This window comes from Strongylocentrotus purpuratus, unplaced genomic scaffold (assembly GCF_000002235.5).
Source record: "Strongylocentrotus purpuratus isolate Spur 01 unplaced genomic scaffold, Spur_5.0 spur5_scaffold_5, whole genome shotgun sequence".
Lineage (NCBI taxonomy): Eukaryota > Metazoa > Echinodermata > Echinoidea > Camarodonta > Strongylocentrotidae > Strongylocentrotus > Strongylocentrotus purpuratus.
The window spans coordinates 16,112,721-16,140,149 of NW_022145611.1; the positions used below are offsets into that span (position 1 = coordinate 16,112,721).

Sequence of the window (27,429 nt, forward strand, 5' to 3'; positions counted from 1 at the left end):
AAGTAAAAGTACAGAGATTCTCGACTCTTCCTGCCGGGTTTAAAGGTCTTCCTTGAAAATCTGTCAAGAGGTTAAATAGGAAATAGTCCAGCCTTCTCTAATTGCCACCTCTCTGTTGTGAGTCCATCTTGTCTACTTTGCATGCAATAAGATACAACAACTGCGTAAATGAGCCTGTATATGTACACTCGTACTCCTAGATCCATCCAATAGTCAGCCTCCCCCTCCCCCCACTTTTCTTCTCCTTTGCATTTCTGTCCGTTAGCAGGAGAGTGCAAAAAAAAATCATGCATTATTCCGATGGCTGCCCCCAAATGGATGCTAGGTTTGCGTCTTTGGTGCAAAAACAGTTTGAATATTGTTGAGTGGCTGGGGTATCTTGCCAGGCAGATGCTGCCCCAGCGCTTCCCTTCTCTCGTAGAGGATCGAGCGAGAAAGCGAAGGGAAGTCATCATGTTAGTTTACCGTCGAGTGTTTAGTCATCTGTCATGAATATTTTAGACCGTTTCCTCAACACTCCTTGTTTTGGCCGTGTCAGTGGCATGTCCCTGCTCGGCCGTCTCCATCTCAGTGGACAGCTCTCTTGCAATACTCAAACTGAGACCTCTTTCTAAAACAAAGAAGAAAACCATATTTAAAAAAATTATTTTGTAATCCTTGTTGGTATGTTTTCTTTAATAGCTTGTTTGTATTTATTTCCATGATATTAACAAGTAGTTATACCAAAAAAAAGGTATACTTTAAATCATGAATACCTTATTGGAGGAGAGCCCAATTTATTGCTGGGTATTTGTAATTGCAATATTCTTTGTCATAAAGACATTCATCTGTAACATCAGTCATAGCTTCCATCATCTGGGTTGAAATGGAGTTTGGTTTAAAAAAAAAAAAAATCTGTGATAAAATCCTTGAGTTTTGAGAAGGATGAAGGAGTCTTGTATTTGGCATTATAAACGGGAGAAGAATATATATAGTGTCTGTGGAAATATTACCTTGCATTATTTAAAGGGCAGAGAATGATTGATTACAAATTATTGAATAACAGATGTCTTTATGACTTGGAACTTTGGAAGCTTTTATATATGGATTCGTTGCTATAGTTACCCTTCCCTAGAACAAACCTGTTCTTCAGGAACCAGGATTTTTACATGTATATTTGAATGATGGAGATTTGCAAGGGTTCTCCTGGACTTTCATTCATTTTGATAGGTTTGAGGATTTCATAAATTTGTTGAAAGCATAAAAAGAAAATTTCTTGTATAGGAAATAGAGTTTAGTTTTGGAAGCAGCTTGATTGTCCGAAATGGGCAAAAACATGAAAGGATAGACGGATGGATAGATGGATTGATAGATGCATGGCTTAGAAGAAAAGTAACGGAAGATCTGTACATAACCAATATAGTCCCTCATGCTCTCACCTAACCTCCTGTTTTGGTGACAGCATGTACCCCCTGTCCATCTCTCTCTCCAGGTGCAAGCATGTAATAAAAGAGACAAAGGATATTCAAAAGTCAAATCTCAAGAGGCCTTTGCAAATCAAACTGTTTTTTTTTTTGGCAAGGGAGTAGCCAATTTCCATTTGCAAGAAGAAAAGTATTAAAGAGAAAGAAGCCAGTTTAAAGTGGCAATTGTCCTAACAAGTCGGACTGTCTGAGATAATACATGCAGTGTTTACGTGCAACTCCCAATGTCAATATTGACTGTATCATTTCAAACGGGGGTGCACTGGGGATAGGCGGAATAGTTGTTTGCCAACTATGTACAACTTGTCCGTTTCTGGGGTCTCCACCAGATGAGTTCGTTTAAGGACACATCTACACCTGTTTGTGCATCAAGAGTCCGTTTTTTAATTTTTCGGTGGGACAGAGAGTTGGAGAGGGGGCGATGGGGAGAGGGTGTAAGTAAATATGGTGGAAGAAAAGAGTGACAAAGTGAAGCGGAGAGTCAAGTGGCCAACTTCATTTCCTGAAGGACACCTTTTTTCTTCTTTCTTTCTTTCCCCAACTCTCTGCAAACTGTTTCTCTTAGACCCTTGTACTTTTCAGTTCGACATCTAAAGCCAACAAGAAAAGAGACAACCGGTCCTTGAAACTTTGCCTACAGCCAGATCAAACTGTGTGGTAGAGAGAGAGTAGTGGTTAAACAATCTGTGGTTGTACAGTCTATGCAAGTCCATGCCCAAGTGTTTTTATTAAATGCATGATCAAATGAATACCAATAACATGGACATTGATTTTGAAATTAAATCAATTATTGCAATTCTGATTGTCCGGTCAACTAGAAATACTTTTATCTCAATTGGTATTGGTATAGGTATATCGTAAGTATAGCAGATGTTTATAGCCTTAATGAACATTGCCCAAATAGAAATCAGAAGATAGACTGCTCTGTAGGTCAAGCTTGAGTATTGGACCAAATTTGTTTCATAATGAATATTCATACATGGATAAGAGTGTTATCATTTCTGAATGTCTGTTTTTCCTCTTGATTGATTATATAAATAACAGTAGCATGTCAAAACAAAACGACTGGTCAGCACTCAGCAAGTATAGTGTTTACTACCCCTTCATCTGATGCTGGGTTTAAATGTGTCTAGTGTCCGATACTTTTATTAGCGTCCGGAAGGCTTAGTTTTAAAAATGGTGAAATTAACTGTTTGGAGCCAGAAGGGCATCAACTCATATTATTTTGCATGGCGTTAATGCCCTACTGGCTCCAGAATCCAAACAGACGAAATTATCTCTACATCTGTTTTACAAATCAACTACTGAGAACCCTATAAAGTAAAAGGATATGAGTTAGATCCCAGCTTATGAAATATGGTTGTACAAATTAGCAAAGCTCTCAGAAAGTAGAATGGTGCCCTTGTTTTTGGTAGAGCCACTTTCAGAGACTACCAGAAAACCTGTCTTTGGTTATGACCAAACAAATAGCCCTACCCCTCTATCCATGTAATGTGGGGGCATTCATAACCCTGATGAGTTTTGTTAGGCACCCATTCATAATACCACAGGTACCTTGGCCTTACTAAGGACAAACCACGACTAGACCCCTTAGGGCTAGGTGATTAAAGGGGTGAAGGAATGGGGGGGTGGGGGGGGGGGTAAAGGTAGTGGTATAAATGGGGGCTGGGGGCTGGAGATCTGGAGGAAGAGAGAAGTGTTCAAAGAGAGAGGGGGAGGGGGAGGGAGGGGGAAAAGGAAGAGAGGGAAAGGAAGGGAAGAAGAAGGGAAAAGGAAGGGAAGAGAAAGAGAAGGAGAAAGAAAGAGAGGAAGAGAGAGGATGAGCTGGAGGAAAAGATGTAGGGAGGGTTTGGAAAGAACAGGAATTACATGCAGGATTAAATGGTTGAAAAGTAGTGTTGAGACCTAGAAGGGGAACTTTTGTTTATCAATTCCTATTTATTATAACGTCATGTTTCAAGATGATGGAGATTGAACAATACGATAGGTTATAACAAAACATGAAGTTGTAACGTTTGCGATGCATTTAGAAAATGATGTAATTTAAAATGCTCCAACACAAAGAATCATTATGATTTTAGGCTCTTCAAAAGTTCTCTCAACTTTTTTTTTCTTCAAATCTTTACCAAGCAAAGATGCAGTATTGCCTGTAGAATGATTTCCTATCAGTCCTCATGAGACAACAAATTGTAGAATTCTACATCTGTCTTTTGGTCGATACATTCAAGATTTTTTTCCCCCCACTGGCACGCCAAGGTGAAGATAATAATAATAATGCTTTGTACTACTGTGCAGAGAGAGATCCTTATCAATTGAGAGGGTACCCATATCGTTTTGGAGCTGCCAGGAAATAGCATTTGGAGTTGATATTACTACAAATCTCCCAGAACATAAACGGAAACATGTGGAATCATGTCTCAGGTTTTTTTTACATCATAGCTATTGTGGTCTGCGGGATTACTGCATTGGGACCAGACCCCAAGCAGCCGAGGCTAGGCAAGGGTAGGGCTGGCTTTAAAGTTAAGGGCGGTGTACGCCCCGTAGTTGCCAGAGTGAGAGGACACAAAGTCGGGGTTTCATTAGCGGGAGGCCAAGCTGGCTGGGTCGATGACCTCACAAGGTCACTATCCACCAATAGTATTTTGACCTTATTGTGTTGTTTCAAAAGGGGGGCTTAGCCCTGTAAAGTTGTGTGAGTGTTTTGTATATGCGTTACTCCTCTTGTTTTTTCCATCTCGGTGTAGTGCACTGGCTCCAGAGTGGAGTCTCAATATTTATGTGTGTTTACGTGATGTATTATTACAGCCCTGCTGCTGTATATTTTTGTCTATGCATGCAGACTGATGGTATACATATATACCTCCCCTGTCGGGTTAGATTTGATGAGAGATGAATATGACAGAAAAGCTTTTTATGGAATAGGTTTTATTCCATTTATCAATCATGGCTTTGTTTCTTTTAGTCTCAGAATTTAAATAAAGAGTTTGGTAAACTGTAATCATGTGGTGTTACAGGCAAATCCCTAAACAACAGAGTCACTTTTGATAAAAATACTACCTCTAGCAAACAAATTGCTTCATGCCATTTTTACTTATAAATTATGTGAACAAATTATATACAGTACATGGATATAGCCAACTTTCTCACAACAAAGTTGTTTTTTTTCATGCAGACTTTTACATAAGACAAGTAGGCCTTCAAAGATTTGCCTGCATGTCAGTATTCTCTAAAAATCATATCAACGTTTTGTACAGAAGTTTGAAAAAAACTATAAAATAATTCATAACTGTAACAAACTTTTCATGTCACTGCTTTCATAAGTGTTCTCAATTTTTATTTATTTACTTATTTTTGTTATTAAAAGAGAAAGGACCAGGAAATAATTGTAGTAAATTAGTTTTCAAGAATGAGGCTGATTCCTAATTGTAAAAAATGATGTACACAGAAAATAAAAAAGATTCCAATTTATAGATTTGATCCTTTTATCAGGTTTTCAAAAAGTAAGCTTAATTTAATTATCAAAGCTTTCAAGAAGATTATGTTAAATGAAAGTACTGTTAACATAGAAATGCAAAAGTGGACAATCGCAGAAAATTTATATGGAAAAATTCAACTGTCAGGGGTTTCCTAGTCTATGGTGGCATAATAGTTGAGAAGAGGTCTAAGTTATGCTTATAGCTTGAACATTTTCATTTATTTGCATGTTCAGAATAAAAATTGAAAAAATATAACAATGTGCCTATGTAGAGTCTCCAGTCAGACTCATAATTACAGTAGCCATCACAGGTTGTAATCATCAGTGATATTGAATTTTTATTTCCAACCATTACTTCGATGTTTTATGAGTATATAGCTGAAAACTTCATAGAAGGTATATTTTGCTAATGTGCATGCTTAGAATGTGATTAAATGACAGCTGATTAGCGTTCAAGGATGGTTAAGCCGCCGCTGTGCTCACGAGCCCGAACCGTTTGGTGCGGAGCGTGTGGCCCATATCTGCTCAGCGCCATTGTGCTACGTGGTTCGTGCGTGTGAAATTTCTCCCGATCCACAACAATACAAGTGCAATTTCATGGGGCGGACAACTGACTGCTTTTCTTTGCGATCGGTGTTGCGATTAATTTGCTTATCATAAAGCTATCCGCATGATATTATGTGATGAAATAATCTGGTGGACGTTTCCAATTTGCTAATGAAATGTGGGATTTGATTTTTTTTTAAGCTATAGAGAACTTTCTGTCCTTTGACAGGAGGGTCTTTTGGATTTGTGCTCTCAAATCATTAATCAATTAGAAGAAAAGTGATGTGAGATTGTAGTGTCTATTTTAAAATATGCCCTCTCAAGAACGTATGTCCTCAAAATGTCTTTGATATTCTTCACAAAGGCTTAATAAAGGACATGTTGCTTATTTTGTTCCCTTTAATACGCTCTTTCCTTCTCTTCAGAGTGCAATCAGAGTAAAACCGCACTAATGATAAAATGTAAATATTGCATTTTGTAAATTTAAAAGCATGTACTCCAACAAATGAGAGATGTAATATTAAAAGTCTGGAAGCATCTCTCCTATATTAGTAGTAATCTGCAGACCTGACTTTACAAGGACTAAAGTAAGAGGGGCTCCAAAGTGAAATATGATTGCATTTTAAGCGTAATTTGGATTGCTTATTTGACTTGTGGGAAAGTGCATTTGAGCAGAAGGATATCTTGAGTCATCTTCTCTTAGGAGATTCAACTGGGGAGAAAGAAAAAAAATATGTAGGCCAAGAAAATAAATCTTGGGATCCGTTGGGAATGACGATTTTCGAGCTATTTGGGTCTTTTGCGAAGCTGCACATTTATGGGTTCTTATTGTTCCTGTGTCGGGAGTGACGTAGCTGGATTAGAGAGTATAATGTTAATGATCCCCCTGCGTGGAAAGAGAGTTCACTGTTGATAGGCCCTTTGCGTAGAGAGAGAGTTGCAATTAATTATGTATATTGTGAAGCTTGTGAAGTGTGCATGAATCGGGGGGATAAACTCGTGGGGGTCATTTTGCCGGGGGTTCTTTGAGGCAAGCTATAGCTCCCTCTGAGCTATGAATGAATAAAGGAAGATGGAGAGAGTAGGAAGTATGAGGAGAGAGAATGAGAGATGTAAAGAGAGAGGAAGGAAAGGTGGGATTGGGAGAAGAAATAATGCAGGATAGATGAACAGATGAATATAATAAATAGGGCATAGAGAGATTCATGAAGATTGGTGAACATTTCTTTTTAATTTGGCACAGAGGTATACAAAGCACACATAAAAATGTGTTTAGTAGAGAGAGAAGATGGAGAAGAAAGAGGAAGAAATAGAAATGAGATGAGAGATAGAATGATGCCATAGGTGAAAGGAGTCCTGGCATGTTGATGAGAACGTTTTGCTCGTTAGCCATGTCTGGCTGCCCGTGCAATAAACCCACCCTCACCTAGCTTTGCCTTGCCATGAACTGTGTGGTTTCGACCAGCTCTTGAGCATCATCACACGTCCACAAGATTCACCAAACCCTCTACCCCACCCTCAGCCAGCTCTCTCTCTCTCTCTCTCTCTCTCTCTCCCTCTCTCTCTCTCCTTCTCTCTCTCTCTCTCTCTCTCCCTCTCTCTCTTTCCTTACCCACTCTGGGCTGTAAAAACATTTGTTACCTTCTTCTCTTTCCCTTGTTTTCCGCGGATTGACTTGCTCTCAATTAAGTTAGCACGATGACTGGCGGGAAGGCCGGACTACGCTTTAAAACACAAGGAAAAGGCATTGGGGCAGGCGCAGGGGCTCTCTCGGATTCGTGTGTGTGCGTAATTCTTACATTTAGGCGCTTGTCCTTTTCTACTGCCATATTTCCTGACAAATTGGGAGGGAAAGGGAATCTGTAATTTCATAGAGACTGAGCGCCCTGGCTGCTACAGCATCATCAGCCGCCTGTAAATTGCATTAAAATTCACTTAGCTTGAATTCTGTGGACTCAGTCAGTGTACTAATGGCAGGGATTTCTGATTGATTGCCTAGGTAAAAAGAGGGTGGGATCCTTTTGTAGCCTTTCTTGTATGTCCGTCTTTCTGTCCGTTTTCTTCAGTCTACTTTTAGTTTCATTTATCATTTTTTTCTGAGTACAGAGCGAGAAGGATGTTAACTCATTGCTCTTGACATTAAAGTAACACCCTTCTATCTTTTAACAGATGATTTAATTACACACCCTATGTCTATCTTTCTCCCATTGTGTCCTGCTTTAAAGGCTTTATCATTCTCATAATGAAACAGATTATGTGCCAGTCATCCCTCTCTTCCCTCCACCCTCCTCTCCCCTTTCTCCTCTCTCCCTTCTCTTTCACACACACACACACACATACACTCTCTCTCTCACTGCCCCCTCTCTCTCTTCCTTTCCGTACTCCTTTTCACTCTCTTTACAGTAACGTTGGATTATTCAGGTGTTATTGATGAGAAATCTTCCCCTATATTTTGCGAAAAACCACTCACGCTCTCGAGACTTTCCCTTTTTCCTTCACGCCATCCTTGCTAGTTACATTCACAATTTCACATTGGAGATCACACTAATGCTAGAAACAGGATTTGTGGAATATTGGACGCAGATCCTGCATCTTTTACATTAACATTTTCTCCAGAAAATTTTGAACATAGTTTTTGCCGTAATGCGCCTTCTTGTGCCTTCATAGTAAGTCTATAAGCTCTTGTGCACCGGTATCTCAAATGGGTTCTGTTGTTGCAGAAATGTTTATCTGCCAAACCTCCAAAAATATCTTGCTTGCTGAATTATTCAAACCAGGCAGGTCTCTTTGTAAGAAATTTGCACAGGATGGGGAAAGTGAAGAAAAAAATGCAACAATACAATGCAGCGGAAAGAGAATTATCCTGAAACTAAGCTTCAGTAGTGCATTAGACACATAAGCCATCTTCTCAAAAACTTACCTGGAGGAAACAAACAGTAACATGGTCACAAAGACTTTCAAGAAATCAGCTGTAGGGCGATTCAATAGCTTCTTATTTTGCTGTTCGGATTATTAATACATCATTTGAATGTTCGCTTACCATTGAAATCACTTTTGTGTGCTTCAATTTTTTTTTGCGTATAAGTCTATGCGATCACATTACTGTTTATTTTCTTGAAGTTGAGTTTTTGAGAAGATGGCTTATGTGTCTAATGCACTACCGAAGCTTAGTTTCAGGATCGTTCTCTCCTTGCTCCATCACATTGTTGCGGTTTCTTCACTTTCTCCCATCCTCGTGCTCCTACCCTGATGTCGTCGCTGTGCACGCAATGCAACGCTTAAATCCTACTGTAGGCATATAGACAGAGACAAGGCGCTTTCCTTTCAAATGAAATCTGATACACAGAATAGAGCATTGATTTCAACATTCCATGCAGGCATTAAGTCTGCGATTTGAGGTTATCAAAATGTGGTAAACACCCCCAAGCGCTAAACGCCAGCCCGAGCATCCACTAAATTAGATTCCACGCAATCATGATTGTCGGTGTATGTTTAAATGAGTACATAGCACCAGGAAAAGAGACAACACAGAGATTGGGCTGAAAAATAGACAACAATGAAGTACTCTGAAGGACAAAGACAATAAGCCATTTTGTCTATTTTTATGATTTTACAATGAGTAATATTATGATTTGCAGCTTTGTGCTTGAAATTTGTATATCATGAAAAGAATAGGTATGGCTGAAGAAAAAAAATAATGATGAAATTAAAAGAGATTCATGTTTTGCTGCCGTGGGCCTCGTCATATTTTTTTTAATTGAAAAAAAAACCTTTCTATGATTGATCATAGAAAATGAAATATTAGAGCGCATTATTATATCCTGTGAGCAACTTTGTTATTAAAATGTAGCAGTCATTTATTTGTAATGAAATAAATGAAACAGAGCCCATGCTCTATAGAAATAGAGAATTGGGTTGCTTTTCCCTTTTTTCAAATTCTGATTCGAACAATCACTTTGAACCGTTGGTTTTTTGAATCTTTTTGTATTTCAGCAGTAAGATATTTTTGCTCTGAAAGAAAAAGTGTTAAAAAGAAAAAGAAAAGAAGAGAATAAAAGCATTAAAAAATGCTTCCAACTTAGCATCTTGATAGACACAAATATGAGGAATATTAAATCTTGTAGACATGGATTGGAACACACCTGACAGAAAACAGAAAGTGTCTGAAAAACAGAAAGCCTAAGACCCAAAAGAGAAAGATCCTGAAAGAAGAAACGTAGCAAAGTGAGAGCGGTGCATGCATGCTTGAATGAGCTGTCACTGAAAGGAAATGCAGTGAGGAAATCACAAGTTAAATCCTGGAAAGCCAAAAGTCGTTATGACCTGAATTCTTCTCTTAGTCAAGTAGGAGCGGTGAGGGGAAAAAAAGGAGTAAAAGGCGTGAAAAATTCTTCCTGATGATGAGTGGCAGCTCTGCCATAGATATGGAATTCAAAATGAAATTTCCTTTCTATTTCTGGTTTTCTATTCTGTTTGGATTCTATCCATTTTTTATAACATCTTTGATTTAGATATTGTCAGTCTGTGTACGGGGAGTGAGGTTTTAATTTGATATTGATTCATTGACCCAACCTGATTTGTTTATATCTAGGGCTGTATTCTTGTTTTCCCATCTCAAAATATGATATGATACCAAGTGATTTCCTACAATAAGATTGTGCGAGTCATATATGGATTGACTGCAAAATCTGCTTAATCAAATTTAACAAAGCAAATGTAGATTTTACTTTTGTCTGTCATCTTGCTACCATTTTAAAAGAAAACGTGTTTTTAGTATTTCAGTTTTGTATTTTGAAAAGAATGTCTTTGCCCTTTTCTCTCAAGTGCACCTTTCTATCATCAGCCTTAATTAATGGAGCATCATGTTTAACATTCTGCTATTTGAATGCTGATTAAATGGGATCAATACCCATCATTAAAAATATCTTATTGTCTATTGATAAATCATACTATATCTTGCATGTTTGTAAACTCTAAAACTTGTCTCTTTCTATCCAGTGTTTAAAAAAGGTCCTGTTCTTTGTTCTATAAATATCTTCATTGGCACAGATAATGAATCACCTATACAACAAAAGATTAATGCAATTATTTATAGCACTAAAAAAATACCTTTCTGTTCTACACAAGAGGAATATTAAAGAATTGTTGTCCTGTTTAGTAAAAAAAAAAGAAGACAGAGTGAATCAGCCCCTCGCGTGACAGAAGAGAACCTATTCAAGGTCAGAGATAGGTAGAATAGCCAAAAATAATTGATCATGTGGCGCAGGCCACATAGTCATCATGAACTTCAAGAACGGTGCGAAAATGACTGATTATACCCCCTCTCCCACCCTCTTTGCCTTTTGTGCAACTTGAATGTGTTTCAAGGTCTATCGTTTTACAAGCTTTATTGTTAATGAAGGGAGGGGGTGCTAGGTTTATGGCTTGACCATTATTCTTTTGTTGTTACTACAGATTGTTAAATCAAATTTAAAAAAGGGGGGTCCAACTTATTTTTTGTAATGACGGTATAAAAACAGAATTACAAATGTGTATCTTTTAATTTGAATTTTTGGCATATTCAATTGTTCTACAATAGCAATCTATGAATATACATCAGTATTAAAAGTTGTCACTGAATTGTTATTTGTTGTAGATATCGAGGAAGCTTATATTTGAATTATCATATAATAGATTCACAATTTTCTTCAGTTTATTGAATTTCTATCCTTTTTTTTGCAAACCTATTGTTCATGTAAACATGTATCAATAGGTTTATCTTTTACAGTTAAATAATTACCGGACTAGGTAATAGCAAGAAGTTTATTGAAGAGCACACAATAAAGTGACATTGAAGCAATATTAATACAACAGCAACTGTACAAGAGCCTGCCCATGTGATATCTGTAAAGTTGAAAATGAGCTGAATAAGAAAGTGCAAAAACCAAAGAGAAGTCAGAAATTATCCTCATGTCATTCTGACTAATACTTCTTACATAATCATACCTCAAAGATTGTCTAAAGTGGAGCAGCATGAAGGTAAAGAAGAAAACAAATAACGTCGTCGGTAAGGAGGAAATTTAATAGTCGTCATTTCTTATCCCTCTTTCCTGTTTCTTTGCCCCTTGAATAGCCAATAATTAGTTAATCCCTCTGAGCTAGTTTCTGGGTTGTGGTCATACACAAGAGGCAGAGTACTTTTGAGCTGTGTTTCCACCTTTCTAGATCTCCAGGAATATTGTCTTTGTGAAGGTTATCTTCAGGGAAAATTAATAGTGGATTGAACTTTCCACATCTAACTGAGGCTTTGTATCGGGTCGAACTGCTGGGAGTGTTTAATTTGAACCCTAAGCACATCGTGGTAATTGAAATGGAGCATTTGACATCAACTTTTTTTATATATCTAAAGCACATGCATGATCCCGTGATCTTTGTAAGAGAGAGATGATCACAGAAGGAATGACTTTTGAGACCCATCTTGTGGTCTTGAAATCATGGTGTCTTGTTCATATTCTTGGTCTTGGTATCGGTCTTGACTCCCAAGACCTGATGCAACTTTGAATGATTGTTATCGAAAGTATTCCTCTTATCTTGGTCTTGCAAACCCAGGTCTCAACCACATTATCGTGCAGAAATCTGGAAGAATTAAATATTTTTCAATGAAACTTCAGGAATAAAATCTTCTGGAAAACAGTCTTCAGGAACACAATCTTCCAGAAGATATTATGGGACCCATCAGTTTTAATTGACCCTTAGTAGCCTTGTCGCTGTGCGGTCAGAGCAGGTTCTTGTTACAGGTCCTTGTAGTTTGGTTTGTTTTGGACATGGGAGGAGGATGTGCAGATTTCCAGAGCGATGTAACTATCAACCGAAAACAGGATTCATGAAATCTGAAGCAGTAGAGCAATACCACCCCCCCCCCTCTCGACTACATTCTGATGGGCCTAAACAGTATGAACTAACTGGGTAACTTGTGAGTTGTTATGCTTTCCTGGTGCCCAGCAGATGAATTTTTGTTTTGGTATTGCCTCATAGAAGTGAACTTTAATACAGACATTCCCTATGCATACCTTATTACCTTTGAAAGTTGTGGTACTTATGAATAATTGAATAAGGTTTCTTAAAAGTTCCCTTATTAGCAAGAGATTGATAACTTTATACAGTAGGACTAGAAGTGTTAGTAAAATAAACAATTAAGGGGTCCACATCTAAGTTAGATATAAAGTTTATAATTTGGGTTTTTGTAAATTTAGCATTCTCTTAGAAGGATGAGAGTTACAAACTCCAAAATCGGCAAAGTATATCAAAGAAGGTGGACAGGCATTTAGCAAAGATATGTAGAGAATGATTGTTGTAAGAGCTCATAATAAAACTATTTCTCTGCTATCTTCTTCTTTCTAGATCTGAAAATTTTCTATAAATATAGTATGCGTTTGGAAGGATAACAACAATTAAAGTTAGTTATGGTTTATGGTGTGGTGAATAATTAACCTCTTATTCATGGTATTCATTCTATTTATAGCTCTGATTGCACATTTGAATTGTAGTTTCATGTTAACGTGGGTAGTTCCATCATGGACTACTTCATCATACCATTCTAAACCAATAAAAGAAAATATTTATATATTTTTATTAATATTTTAGGTAGGTCATGAAATAGTCTATTGAACAGACTGGTCCAACCATGGTTTGTCCATCACAATTGTCTCAAATTGTCACAAATTGACCCCCTCTCCACCAACATCTGCCCCCTTTATCACCCCCTCTACCCCTCCCAATCCTCCTAAAAGCGGAACGACAAGAAATCACGTACATAATAGTTCTATGTGTATTCCTGTTGCAGTCATTATTTCTCTCAGCAGAGTGGAGGAAATGTCAAATAGGAAAGAATGTGTCATCTAATCTCCTGGCCTTGACCAAAATTGGCCCAGGGGCTACGGTGCGCTCTCTCTGTCTCCCTCCGAAGAGAAAGAAAGCTCCCTTGTCTTAGCCCCCCAAATTTCTTTTTTTATTTGACCCCTTTCCTCTCCCCCTCCCCCAATTTATCGTCCCATCCTCCGATTTATCACAGGTTGTTATGAATGGGGAACTTGCATCTGACATTGCGCTGTTCTTCTTCTTCCCCATTCGGGATTGTCCTTGCCACATGACATTGCAGGTGTAAGGAACATTGTCTCAGATTCTCTCAGTGTCAGCTATTGTTGTTCGTAGTGGAAGCGTAAGATGGAAGCTAAAATCAATCTATTTGAAATGCATCTCGTATATTCATGGCGAGATCCTAGTTCCTGTTCCTAAAAAAATGTTTTTCTCTGCTTCTTGGAGAAGTAAATATTTTTCCTTTGGATTTTGCCCTGCTCTTCTCATCTCGTCATTTTCATCTTATCTTATTTTCATCAGCATCTTATCCTAGTCCCAACTCCCTTCCATATTCTTTGTTGTGTGTTTCATAAAAGTCCAAAATTTCTTTCATGTATTAGTAATTTATTCCTTGATAGGCTCTTTCTCCGTGTTGTTCTTTAACTGCTTTTCTTCTTGTCTCCTCGGCTTTCTCTCTCTCTCTCTCTTTCTCTCTCTCTTTCTCTCTCTCTCTTTCTCTCTCTCTCTGTCTCAGTCTTTCTGTCTTTCTCTCTGTCTCTCCTGTATCTCTCTTTCTTTCTCTGTCTCTGTCTCTGTCTCTCTATGTCTCTCTCTCTCTCTTTCATTGATATTTTCTTTGAAGATGAAATGTGCTATAGAATCTTAGGTCATTATTGTATCATTATCTGTCTCTGTCTCCCCCCCCCCCCCCTCCCCTCTCTACCTACCCATCTCCCTACCTCTACCCTCCTTTCATTCTCTCTCTTTACCGGGTAACCATCTCTTTTTGCTGCCCGTTACACTCTGTGATTGATAGGCCCTTGTCTTTGTCTAATGACTCTGTGGCATCTAATGGAGTATTACTGCAGCCACTTCTCATGCAGTGTTCTCATTGCACAGTATCTACTCCTCAGTGCCATCCCCACTTTATGCACGTCGTCTAATGGACGATGCGTGCATGCATGCATGCAAGTACTGCGGGACCATTAGTATCTCAACATCGGACCTCAACATAGACTCTTACAGAATGTAGTGATAAATATCCTTTGAATGATTAACCAATTGTTTAACTGGGACAGTTGAAGGAGCAAGAGGGTAAAAGAAGACCATGACAAAATACAATCAACACATCTATTTTCAGAAACTGTTACTTTCTAAACGAGAGCTAGCTCAAGCTCTCTTAAGCAGTGTAGGTATACCACTATTGATGGATAATCAAAATGAAAACACACCTCCGACACTACCGGTATGTCAGCACACCTCCTACCTTTTTTACATGCCTGCCTGTTCCAAAGCATGAGAAGGCATTGTACACCACAGAAAGATGCGTTTTGCAATGTGATATTTTTTTATTTTTTTTTTAACAATTTTGTTTTATTTCTCCAGATGTGTAACACAAACCATGACATACAATTGAATAAAATAAACGTGTTCAATATTGATGCTTTTACATAAACATAATTAAACACAAACTTATTTGCAGTATAATATAACTTAACAACAAAGTAAACGTATAAGTACCTAAACATAATATGTCAATTGTAAATGTTATTTACTTATATATTACAAAAAAAAACAAATCTGGAGATAATTTTACTGAAACAATCCTGCCCCCTCCCTGCCCCCTACATCACACAGACATACTCACCCTCTATCACACAAACATACTCACCCACTCACACACATACTCACCCACCCACCCACCCACCCCCCCCCCCACACACACACACAGTACTCACTCAGTGGATGTCTGCCAACATTCTCAACTTAAGAAAAATATACTAAATAAGTTATCCAGGCCGCAAAATCGAGTTACGCTTTTAACAAGCTCACGGTGGAGAAGAAAGCAAATCTTAATTAATCTTAAGCTGCTCCCACTTTAAAAAATGTGATCCTAGCTTTCCCATTTTAATTGCTATTTTCTTTTCCTCATCCCTATACTTAAAAATGCTTTTTTTCATCTTTTCTAAAGTTAGTACTCGCCCCCCCGATCTTGACATAAATGTAACATACTTCACCATGAAAATGATAGTATTACACATTTTTATTCTATATGAACTACCTACCAACCCAACAAATATATCTCGCCATTCTAAATCTTTAATTTCATCTAACTCAAAAAGTTGTATTAAAGCCTGCCATAACCTTTGAACGCTCCCACAAGATAAAAATAAATGTTTGTATGTTTCTATTTCCTGCTTACAAAACGAACATAAATTATCACCAACAAAACCAAATCTATGAAAATGCTCATTAGTGTATATGGCTCCATGCAATAATTTAAATTGAAATTCACGTTGTTTTCTAATGAGTATAGTAATTCTTGGTCTCACAAATATTTCTTTTAATTCTTTATCTATAAAATCATAGTCATTTTGCCCATCCCTTACCTGCAAATCATACGTTCGCTGCAGTGCTTTGATGAAATAATCATAGATTGTTCTTGAACCCACATCCACAAACTGTATTTTTTTACTAGAAATATGGAAATAAGTATTAAAGTGATATCACTGCAGTGGGAATGCACCCCACACACTCTGCGGAATCTCTCCTCCCTCCCTACTCCCTCCCTACTCCCTGCATACATTAGCCATTCAGCGTAGTCATTACCACAAATTCTACACATCTCACTGCCTAATTTACTTTAATTTTTGATGAGTTCTCCTCTGTTTACTAGGCTCATCACGTTAGTCACGCATAGAACAAGTGCATAATTTACCCGACAATTTGCACACTCTTTGACACACTTTTTTTTTTTATAGTTCTTCTTCCCAGATTAGTTTTCATAACACAACAATGATATTGATGCTGCATTGGCTTATTGTGGTTGTCAGAGTTCATGGTAATGGGTTAATTACTTTTGCCTCTACCACAGTAATACGTGTTTGTGCATAATTGCATATGAGAGAGAATTTTATGATTTTTTTGGGGGGTGGTCTTTTGTAGTCTTTAATAATCTGTTAAACCCAGAAAGCCCAATCAACATATTAGATACACTAAATTGTCATTGCATACATTTCCAGTAAATTAAATTTGATGTAAACAAAAGTGAAAAAATTTCATATCACAATGCTTTCTTTGACACAAGTGAAAGTTATTGCAATAAATTATTTCAGTCATAATCATCAATGAAGTAAAAGCGAAAATGATCTTTACAGTGATTTGTGATTCAAAATTTAAATGTCTGTGTTTGTATTTATCTCATTTCAGTCATCACAATCTGGTAGTCAGAACCCCGGCCACACCCCACTGGTAGGCGGGGGAGGAGGCGGCGGCCCCAATTCTGTCGGCTATGGACCCCCTGACGATCTTCAGTCCAACCCCGGTTCAGACCCACCCCCTCTCCCCAACGTGATGTCTTCACTACATGGAGGAGGAGACAATGGAAGTGAAACAGGTTAGTTTGAGTCTTGGTTGCTATGGCAATTGAAGAGCCAGTTCCTTTTGGGTGTGTCTGGTTGGCATCTGATGGTGTGTTTTTGTTTATGATATTAGTGGAGGTTGAAATGAGATGAGTTTGGTAGATTACTTTCAACTTTTTACCGGCTTCAGTCGACCAAGGGAACAAATGGGACTGCAACGGTTGAGTTTTGTCACATGTACAGTATATACAAAATACTCTTAACAAAAAGTGGTGATACATGGTTATGTTCCATGGCACATAAAGAGTTAAAAACAAGAGAGATGCGAAGTATCCATAATATCATGAGTCGTTTATGAAAGTATAAGCCTGTGTTGGGTTTAAAATCCTGGTGTGATCGGTATGATTAACCATTCAGAAGATGATTCCTTCTGTTGGAAGCAATATATGAGTGAATATTAGTGTTCTTGTAAGGATTGGATTCGCTGGTTCAGTGAGGAAAGGTCCGTGTCTCTGTTTTGGAGTCTTGCACATGTACTGGACCATACACTGGAAGTCAGCAAAGTATGATTGCATCACGCAAGGGTTAAAGATATCATTTTGCAAACCAGCATGCATTTACTTCCACAGTTCCCCTCCTTGCCAATCTATTATAATCTACAGATTGCTTATGATATATTATGCATTCTAGACTCAAGATACATAAATTACTTGGCCTCTACAGAATTTCAAATGGAGGAGATTGTAGCTTGTCTTGACTATGTCTTAAAAGTAGTTTGTTCAATCAGAGGGTTTCTTTGTGGTCTTCTACTCTTTCAGGAAATTCATAATGCCCTGTGATGCTGTCTGTCATTATACAACAAGGTTTTGAACGGTATAGATCGCACCTGTCATGAAATGGGCTGTCTTTGTTCTTTCATTTTATTTTGTTTCATTTTTTAGTTTCGTTTCAATTATACACGGTTACATTCCAGCTTGTGGTTGTTCTTCAATATGTCTGTGGACGAGGTGAAAATACATTGTACCCAAAGAAAATGACAAATTCATTGCTTTCATTGTTAGCGCGGGCCTCGTTGGTGCAGACTATCCGTGATCAGCGTGTCTTAAAGATGATGCAGTTGTCTTGAGTCACTCGCGATGAGGCGTCCATCTATCAATCATCCCCCCTCACGACTCCCCGGGGTGTGGGCCCAGTTAATGAGAATGCATGGTGGAGCATCTCTTGATATAATACCAGTCCACTGCTACTACGGCTACATACTACTGCTAACTAGGCAGCATGGTCACACAGCTATGACCAATAGCATCTTCCTTGGAGAAAGGAGAATGCTTTGCCTGAGAGTTCACCCTTCTCTGCCCCCACCTCTCCTACCCCCTCCCAAGCATTTTTGATATAATACCAATGTTATACTACCATAAGGCAACATGGTCACATGCTATGAGTATAGCATCATCCTTGGAGAAAAGGAGAATGATGTACCAAAGTTTTTCCTTCTCTGTATCATTACTCCTTCCTCCTCCCCTCCCTCCTCTCCTCTCCTCCCCCTCTTTGTCTTTTTGCTTGTAATTTGCTCACCAGGTTACATTTCTAGGACCATTGAATCTTCTTTGGAGAACAGAGAATGCCTTGCCTTGCCTTGCCTTGGCGCCCACTCTCTACCCCAACCCCCATCCCACCCCTTTTGCTTTTTGCAAGGCTGGAGCTGTACCAGTTACACTTCAAATCATCTTCTACTTATCCACAAGCAACGAGGCACAGTTGCAATGGTTGATTATTAATGAATATTAAACCTCCCTATTTCCATTTAGTTTGACCATCCATATGATTCAGCGTTGTCGAAGGCTGCATGGAATTTATTATTGGAGCTACAGTCCATTATACTGGTTACACTTAACATCTACTAAGAGCCAGAAAGGCAAAACTATTTTTGAATCACACTGACAAAATAGGAAAACATACATTGCGCTGGAAAGGTGAGGTCACGCAATCAATTAGCATTTTGAAAATAATTTTCTCATCATTTTGTATGTTTTCATCAAGAAGCATTATATGAGATTAAAGATTAAAGAGGGAATATACTGTAAATGGTCGACATATGAAAATTGTTGTTCACAAGGCAGAATGGCAAGAACAGAAACATGTGAAATTGATGTTAATTACGGTACGAGAGGAATACATTCCACTCATCTCTGACTACATCTATGCAACACATTTAAATCTGCTTCATCCAAATGATTACCAGTGATATCATCACTACATTAATCAGAGCTAAACAGTTAAATACAGCTGAGAAATTGACAAAGGTGTGTGTTCATACTTTTATGCTGGACTCAAAATGAAATATCAAACAGATGTTGCTTTCATTATGAGATATGCATAGCCACTTGATTCGTGGAGAGCCAGAAAGGCACTAAGTCATATCTTTTAACACAACGTCGACACCTCTCTGCCTCTCAATAACCCCCTGTCCACACACAACATTTTCCGTGATAAGCTATACCGTTTCGCGATAGTGATACCGTTTCGCGATAGTTTTACGATGAAATTGTGTGTGTGGACGCTCACTAACGATACGTCGTATAACGAAACTTGTCTAACGAAACGCAGGTTTGGGCATCGTTTCGAACTGAAACTCAATAAAGAATCACGCCTAATCACGAAAATGTTGTGTGTGGACAGGGGGAGTGTAACTAGTGTAACTAACTGGGCGGGGCTTAACGTGACCTCGAGCGAAAGGAGACCAGACTGTAGAGTTTCAGGATTACTTTCTTCTGTTTATGGACATCCTTGAATTTATACAATGATTATTTATATGAAGTTTCTTGTGTGTGGACACTTTGAAATTTATACTATGATTCTTTATACGACGTTTCGTTATAGAGTTTCGGGTTAAATTGTTTTGTGTGTGGACACGCTGTAAGATGATTATTCACGATATTAAATGAAGCACATCTTGAAGAGAGACTATGAAACAACCAGGGCATGAACTCCAGCACATATCAAAGCGAAAAGCCAGAAAAGTAAAAACGGTTCAGTGTATCTAGTTAAGTCCTTTTCAAAACAATACATCCATCATCTTGGCCAAATAGCTTCCCCACCACTACAAACTCCAACAAAGCATAATATTTACTTGTTCCACTTTTTAAAAGGTCTACATTTGCCCATGTACTCTATAACACTACCTAATTTGTCAAACTGAATTAGGCCTTGGATATCCACTTATCATGGCATTGCTTTACTCCCTGTCTTGCTGGAGTCTCTGGCTTTGTTATGATAGTAAATGTATCTTGCTTTCTTTCTTCTTCGTGTTTGTTTTGTTTGTTTTTTGCCTTTATCTTTTTTGTAGAATTGTGTCACCTCACCCTAGTATATCATCCATATTTGCTCCTATTGTTGTCTGTCTTCATAATATCTTTTTCATAGTGTATTGTTTTTCCTTCCATAGACCCATTTGATATTTCGAGTTGCTTGTTAAATTTTTTTCAGTTGGATCAGATCATGAAGATTGTCCTACAAAAAAAATCTTGAATCGCATTTTGATATTTTACTATCCAATTAGTAGTTTAAATTGTTTTAACCTTTTTTCTATCCCTCATTCGTGTTTTAATATTTCTTGTTTCCTCAATTGCAATTTTAATTTCAATTTATTGATGTTTCCAACAAAACACTACAAATCAATTATTAGCATTTAAAACAATTGTACGAAATACATGTTCGAAACAGAGGGGTCCATCAAAAAGCAATGCTTGTACAAGTGTGAACACCTCGAATGATACTTAGGAATAATGAGTAATTAAATTAACTAATCCGTAACTCCAAAAGGAACTACAAAATGAGGGGAAGGAAAAAGGGGGATGCCAACAGAGACGAGAAAGGGACAAGACTTCCTCACTTTTTTCATTCGACTTACCACACTTTAATAATATCAAGTGGGCTATGAGAAAAGGAGAGAAAGAGATTCTTTTGCACTCTCGTTGGCTATCCAGATACTTCTCTATGTAATTTTGGGGGGTTTTGTGTCTGCTGTTGCCATGGTGATTTAAGTCAACAATTTGCCAGTAGGTTCCTAACCTTCGGTCGTGCCATGTCCAGTTTCCCTCAGATTGCCAGAAGTTTTGTGTTGCTACGTTCCGCCGTCAACACGAGTGGGCTTCAGCACTACAGAACAGGGGCAGCTAGAAGTGAAGATGAGGCTGATACAGAGCTGAATCACTTAGGAATGTCTGTGAAGGGATGGCACAAAGATTAATATGTGGGACTAAAAGGACTAATTTGTCATTCAAGTGCAGGTGTATAAAGTGGTTATTTATAGCAAGTAGTGGTGGTATCTTGCAAAAACCACTGAAGGAGACCATAGAATTAGAACAACATCAGCAGAGGTAGAGGTTTGACATAATTTTTTCAAAAGGTTGAAAGCAATGAGTGAAGGGGCTAACTGAATGGAATTGGGATGGTTAATAATAGCCTTTCAACCTCATTTCATTTGATTTGTAATATATATCTCTTTCCTCTTGCAGTTTTCTATCATTACAGAATCAGTGCCAACTTCAAGGCCTTTTTTTTCATTTATATCTTTTTTTTAATAGCCTCCATCTGCAATCTACTCAGGTGAAATAGTTCCATCTGAACTTCTGTTACTGTCTTTTCTAAGAAAAGAAAAAAAAGCGGAAGTCCATCGAAAACAGAACCACTTGAGTCTACTGAAAAACGTGCTTCTTATTCCTCCAGTGACATCCCCCCAGTGGTACGATCCGCATGCTATGTTCAAGTCTGTCTTGCTTAGCTAGCTGGGCCGTGTGAGGATAAGCCATTTGGATGATGTGGCATACATATATAGCACATGTTTAGTGAGCTTAGGGTATAGGTCTAATGACAAAAGCATCTTCACACCACTGAGCCAGAGAATAGTGGGAGAAAAAAAGGGGGAAAAGAGAGGAGAAAAGGTCTGTGCTCTACTCACCATGACCTGAAATAACCCAGCGTATGCACGAGCTTCAGATGTGTTTTAACAATGTGCTGAGTAACCAACCTTATCACGCTGCCCTTTTGATCTATGACCTCTCTCCCTTTGTCTTTAACCCTTCATCCTGTGATTTGACCTTCAGTCTTAACCCGAGTAGGAGGCATGTCAGAGGTCAAATCTTTTCAACTTATCGTACATTTATTTGACATAGATTTATGTTTTTTATCAGTTGGTATCATTTTGGAAACATGCCTAAATCATGGGATTCGCCCTGTTCTTGCAACATTTCCAGTGATGTCAGAGTTTAGGCAATAATTTTTTCAGATGAAAAAAGGTTTGTTATTAACAAAGAATTATAAGATTAATTTAAATAGTCGGATCTTCTTATTATTGTCATTGCAAATTGCTTTGTATCCAACACTGAGAGATACCTTCATTTGATAGATGCATATTTTCTCATCTCTAGCTTTGATATTATTGCTGATTTTGTAATTATATTGCTTCATTATGGCTTTCTAGATTTGAAAGGAAAAAAAAAGCTGAGTTGTTGGTGATTCTATCCATCTGTCTATCTTCACCTCCTAACTTCTCTCATCCATAGCATATGGCATTGGGACCTGAAGAAAATCCCAAGATGGCATTGCGAAATTACAAAGTCCTCCATCATTACGGTATTCTGACCACAAAGGTCTTCAGCATTAAAGCCCTTTTTGGTTCCATATATCCCCTCATCACGAAACCCCTCTCCTCCCATCTCACCCTCGCTCCATCTCTTCTCCCTCTCTCTATCTTCATCTCTCCATCTCTCCACCCCTCTCTCTCTCTCTCTCTCCTCATCTCGGTTGCAGTCTTAGTTTCTCCGGCCCACTGAAGCGTGACCGCCACGCATGGCTGTGCGTCAGCCTGGCTTGTTCATTATTGATAACGCAGGCACTTACAAGAAAATTGCTTGCTTCTGGTGTCATAAAATCAGCATAATTACTGTGCTATGATGTGAAATCTGACTTGGTGTTGTTTAATGAGCATTGTCTATGAAATGCCTTCTGGGTTATTTAAATCTCCATTTGTGACACCTAACGTAGTTTGAAATACTACAATAACCTTCTGTCATTATATCTAGAGTATATTTGCATTGTATATTCTACAAGGATATCTCTTGACGTTCCTTCTGTGGTATCATTCTTCCAATCAGGCCCTTACTATTTTTACTTTGGGAAGTATGATTTGATATTGGAAATCCTACATTTTTAAAAACTTGTTTGATGAAAGAGCATTTTCTGTTTTGTAATCTGCACTGATGGTAGAAACTTAAATTTTGTGATGTATTTTGTGTCACTGTCAATAATTGAGTGCTAATAAGGTGGCGGGGGGGGGGGGGGGTCATTTTATTTTTTGTGACTGCTCTTCAATTTGTATTTGTAATTAGGTAATTATTAGCTGGACATTTGGAAAGGAAGAGAGAGGGAGAGAGAAAGAAGGGAAAGAGAAAGAGAGAGAGAGAGAGAGAGAGAGAGAGAGAGAGAAGGAAAGATAAAAGAAGGGAAAGAGAGAGAGGGGGTGGGGAGGGATTGGAATGGAAGGGGGGAGGGAGGGGGGCGTTCCTCGGAGAAAAAATATTGCTGTTGGTTGTAGAACTTATCAGATCTGTCTTTTGTTTTAATAAATAAACAACCCAAAGATGAAGAAGTCCTCGATTCAATAGGCCTTTATTAAACAGCGGCGTGGTGCGGGGGCAGGCATGATGCGATCGGGATGATTTAGCAGTAAACCCAAGCGAGAGTTTGAGCAGCTGAGCTGGGTGAGTGGACGGAGTTCATGCAACTTTGATTGGCCTCCCTGGCCAGCTCCTCGATCCTCCTCCATACCTGATTATATGAGGGACTCGCTGGATTGCACTTGGTGGAGGGATCGTCCTCTAATTAAGCATTGTCACGGTTACTGCTTATGTCTGATTTGGTCTTCTCCAATAACTTCATCGCAGGGCATGTGTGGAGCGTCCAAGATGGCGGAAGGCGATCGAATTCGGGAAAGAAGATTTGTGATATTAAAACGGAAGTCTGGAAATTATTTGATGTGAAAAGTGCATGAAAATGTTGCTTCTAGATACCCTGCAATGGAGATAGTCAGCCACAGGTCATGACATTAATAAGTTTTATGCGTATTCCCCATATATTGGTGTGTATATAGCAAGGGGTACGGGGTACTGGAGTTTGCTTTCAAGAATTAAACACCTTTTTAATTTGGAATATTCAAAATACTTTGGGGTTAATTGTGTTTAAAAGCTTTTCAGACAGGTCATTGGGAAAAGTTTTTAAGGGTATTTTAGGGTCATTTTAGGGGCCTTTTATTGACTATGATGATACTTCAGAAGTATTTTGACGATATGATTGTAGAGGACTATATATCATTGAAGATCTTTCTTGACTTGTAAAGCGCCTTGTGGAGGACTGTATGTTGCAGACGCACCTTTTACACTATTGTTACGAAAAATGGACACGATCTTAAAGGCACCTGACGTGGGAGACACCATGGGCGAGAAATGAAGCAAAACCTGCGAGGGAGCAAACGCCACCAGAGTGACCTTTCAGCGACCCAATTCCTAATCTCCTTCTCTTTTTTTTCCCTCCGCACTTGGTGGCGGTGATGCCCAAAACATCTGCCCGACATTTCTTGCATCCTTGTTTGCGATGCTTGTAAGTGGAGCAGTGCTGATATTACATAGGGGTGACAACACCACGTATTTACTACTACACAGGGATAAAAACAATGGCAGATGTTAACGCACAGAGCAACCCTAACCCAGACAGTTTGAAACTTGAGAATGTCTTCCGAATGTCTTCTAGCTTTGAAGGCAAATAGAATATAAACTGATACTTAGTTTCTTGATGCTTCATAAGGATTTGGTTTTCATAGCTCCTTGACAATTTAAAAGTCCTTTTACAATTGTCATTCTACATAAAGAAGATATTTGTAAATTTTGAAATATATGATTTGAATTTAAATCCCACGATACAAAAACAAAGGAATTTGAAATGTATCTTATTAATATTGCAAAATAATACACATATTAGAATTGTATTTCTAATAAACATATTTGTACAGTAAGCACTTCCCCCTTTGCTATTGTAGACAGTTATTGTCTTATCACTTTTCACAGAGTTTGAAAATGTGGATGATCATACATGTAATTTTTTCTGGAGTTACAATTTTGCTATGGTACTGTGGTAACTTTAAGTACAGGAATAATAATAATATAATATTTACTTTTTATATAGCGCTTAATACAAATGTCTCTAAGCGCTTTACAAATATATACTATTACCCCGGTCATTGGATTCAGTGCTTGCCCGCACACACTGTGTGCACAATCTCCACTCCCTGGGGAGCATTCCAGCCGGGCGTTACTTGACGCTCACAAGCTGTTTGACCAACAATAACGGTCGCATCCTACCGGGTACCCATTTAACACCTGGGTGGAGAGTAGCAAGTGCAGGTTAATATCTTGCCAAAGGATATTAGTGCCGTGTCGGGATTCGAACCCTCGACCTTCGCAGATCGAATACAGATCGATGTGTTATATTGAGTGCTAAATGAACATCCCACCATTGACTTTGTATGGTAGTTTAATTTCATTTGTTGATTTCCGTTTTACACAATATGTTCTAGTTTTTTGACGATCATGATGATTGATTTTGCTCAACAAGCATATCCCCAATACGGCCATTGTAGATGTTGACCCCAGCATTTCATTCGCATAAAACCATTTCTGAAACTATTTTCATAAATTCCTAAATTAATGACTGCCATGCAGCATTGCAATTAGCATCACTATTAACATTGCCAGTGAAAGTATATTATTCATTTATTCATTCATTTTATTCCATCTTTGCCACAGTATACCATTTTGAAGTGGCTGCCATGTGTCAACTTCTGAATTAGCATTTCCCCCCTTTTTTAGCGCAGTGGCATTGGTAATACTCAATAGAATGGTAATTTATTCAACACATTTACAATGAGCCTATCAATCAAGTATAATGCATGTGTATCCTTAATGTCACAGAGTGAGAATATTAAGTGGTGTCGGGATGACAGCGTTGTTCGCCCTGTGGAGGGGACGATGTGGAAAGAATCGTGTAGGGGATAGGAATGATGCAGGAGCAGCAGTTTAACCCTTATGTCACTGAATGGGTTCAGGCGAATGTTTTCTGCAAGCGATGATCTCTAGGTTAAAATCAACGAGCAAGGATTTAATAAAAATGAGATACCTTGGTCAGGAATCCATTTAAAATACACATTGGAGGAAGTAAAATAGTCTCTGTTGGGTGAAAAAAAATCCAGGATCCTGGTTCATTTGTTTCCTCATTTAAGCTAAGATCACCTGTCTCTTTCTTTATGTCTCTTACCCTTTTTTTCTGTCTTGCTTTCCCTTTCCCTATCTCTCTTTCTCTTCTCTCTATTTCCCTATATCACTCTGTCTCTCTTTCCCTTTCCCTATCACTCTGTCTCTCTTTCCCTTTCCCTATCACTCTGTCTCTCTTTCTCTTTCCCTATCACTCTGTCTCTCTTTCCCTTTCCCTATCACTCTGTCTCTCTTTCCCTTTCCCTATCACTCTGTCTCTCTTTCCCTTTCCCTATCACTCTGTCTCTCTCTCCATTTCCCTATCACTCTGTCTCTCTTTCCCTTTCCCTATCTTTCTATCTCTCTGTCCCTTTCCCTATCTCTCTGTCTCTCTTTTTCTCTATCCCTCTCTATCCTTCTATCTCTCTCACTCTCTTTCCCTCTATCTTTTGTTTTGTATGCAGACTCTAGGCAGTCATGCTATATATATAGTTGGACATGGCTCAATAATGTGGTAGATTTGCCCAATAAGCCATAAACAATTAGATTTATAACAGATTAGACATACAGTACCTTGTTTGAACAATTAAGTTTTGAAGACATTAATAGATTCACAGATATTACAGATTTGTATAATATTTTCATTACAATTTCTTGATTTGAAAAAACAAATTGATATATCTTACCTGTGGATGTTACATGAACATTATAATGTATTAATTAGGTGATTACTTGAAGGCTAATATGCTTAAAATGTATTTTTAACATACATGTTCATCTCAAGTAGATAGGGATGTGTTACATGTTATGATCTTAAGAACTAAGCAGTTCCTGTTTTCAGTACCAGTAATGTAAGTACTTAAACAAAGTAGAGATAAACTTGAAGTTTGTGAAGAGTACTACAGTATGAGGATTACACTAGAAAATAAAACTGGTGTGACAAACAAAAACAATTCTCACCTTCATTTTATTTATTCATAACTGCAAGTAACGATCATAACACTCCAAATGATGGATTGGTATTTTGTAAGGCTTTAATGATGATGATGATAAATGACTGGAAAGCAAGAATGCTGGAGAGAGAGGTTTCCAATTGAAATGTTTTAATTTAGAAGGTAAAACGTCTTTATGTTAAAACTTGATTAAATTAATTGATGTACTCCAAGCTTTGAAAACAAAAGGAAAGTTTTTTTCTTTTAGATCTGAGGTTTTTCCTGCACAATATA

General features: G+C 38.2%; 1 protein-coding gene across 1 annotated transcript in view; it reads left to right on the top strand.

The window, feature by feature from the left end:
- Positions 1-21,150, top strand: part of LOC757216 (homeobox protein Meis1) — a 59,205-nt gene extending 38,055 nt beyond the window's left edge. Inside the window, exons 7-9 of the mRNA XM_030998663.1 lie at positions 16,750-16,936; positions 18,493-18,667; positions 20,964-21,150. Coding sequence (XP_030854523.1) covers positions 16,750-16,936; positions 18,493-18,667; positions 20,964-21,150 — 549 coding nt within the window. The remainder of the gene's footprint in view (positions 1-16,749; positions 16,937-18,492; positions 18,668-20,963) is intronic.
- The last annotated feature ends 6,279 nt before the right edge of the window (positions 21,151-27,429 follow it).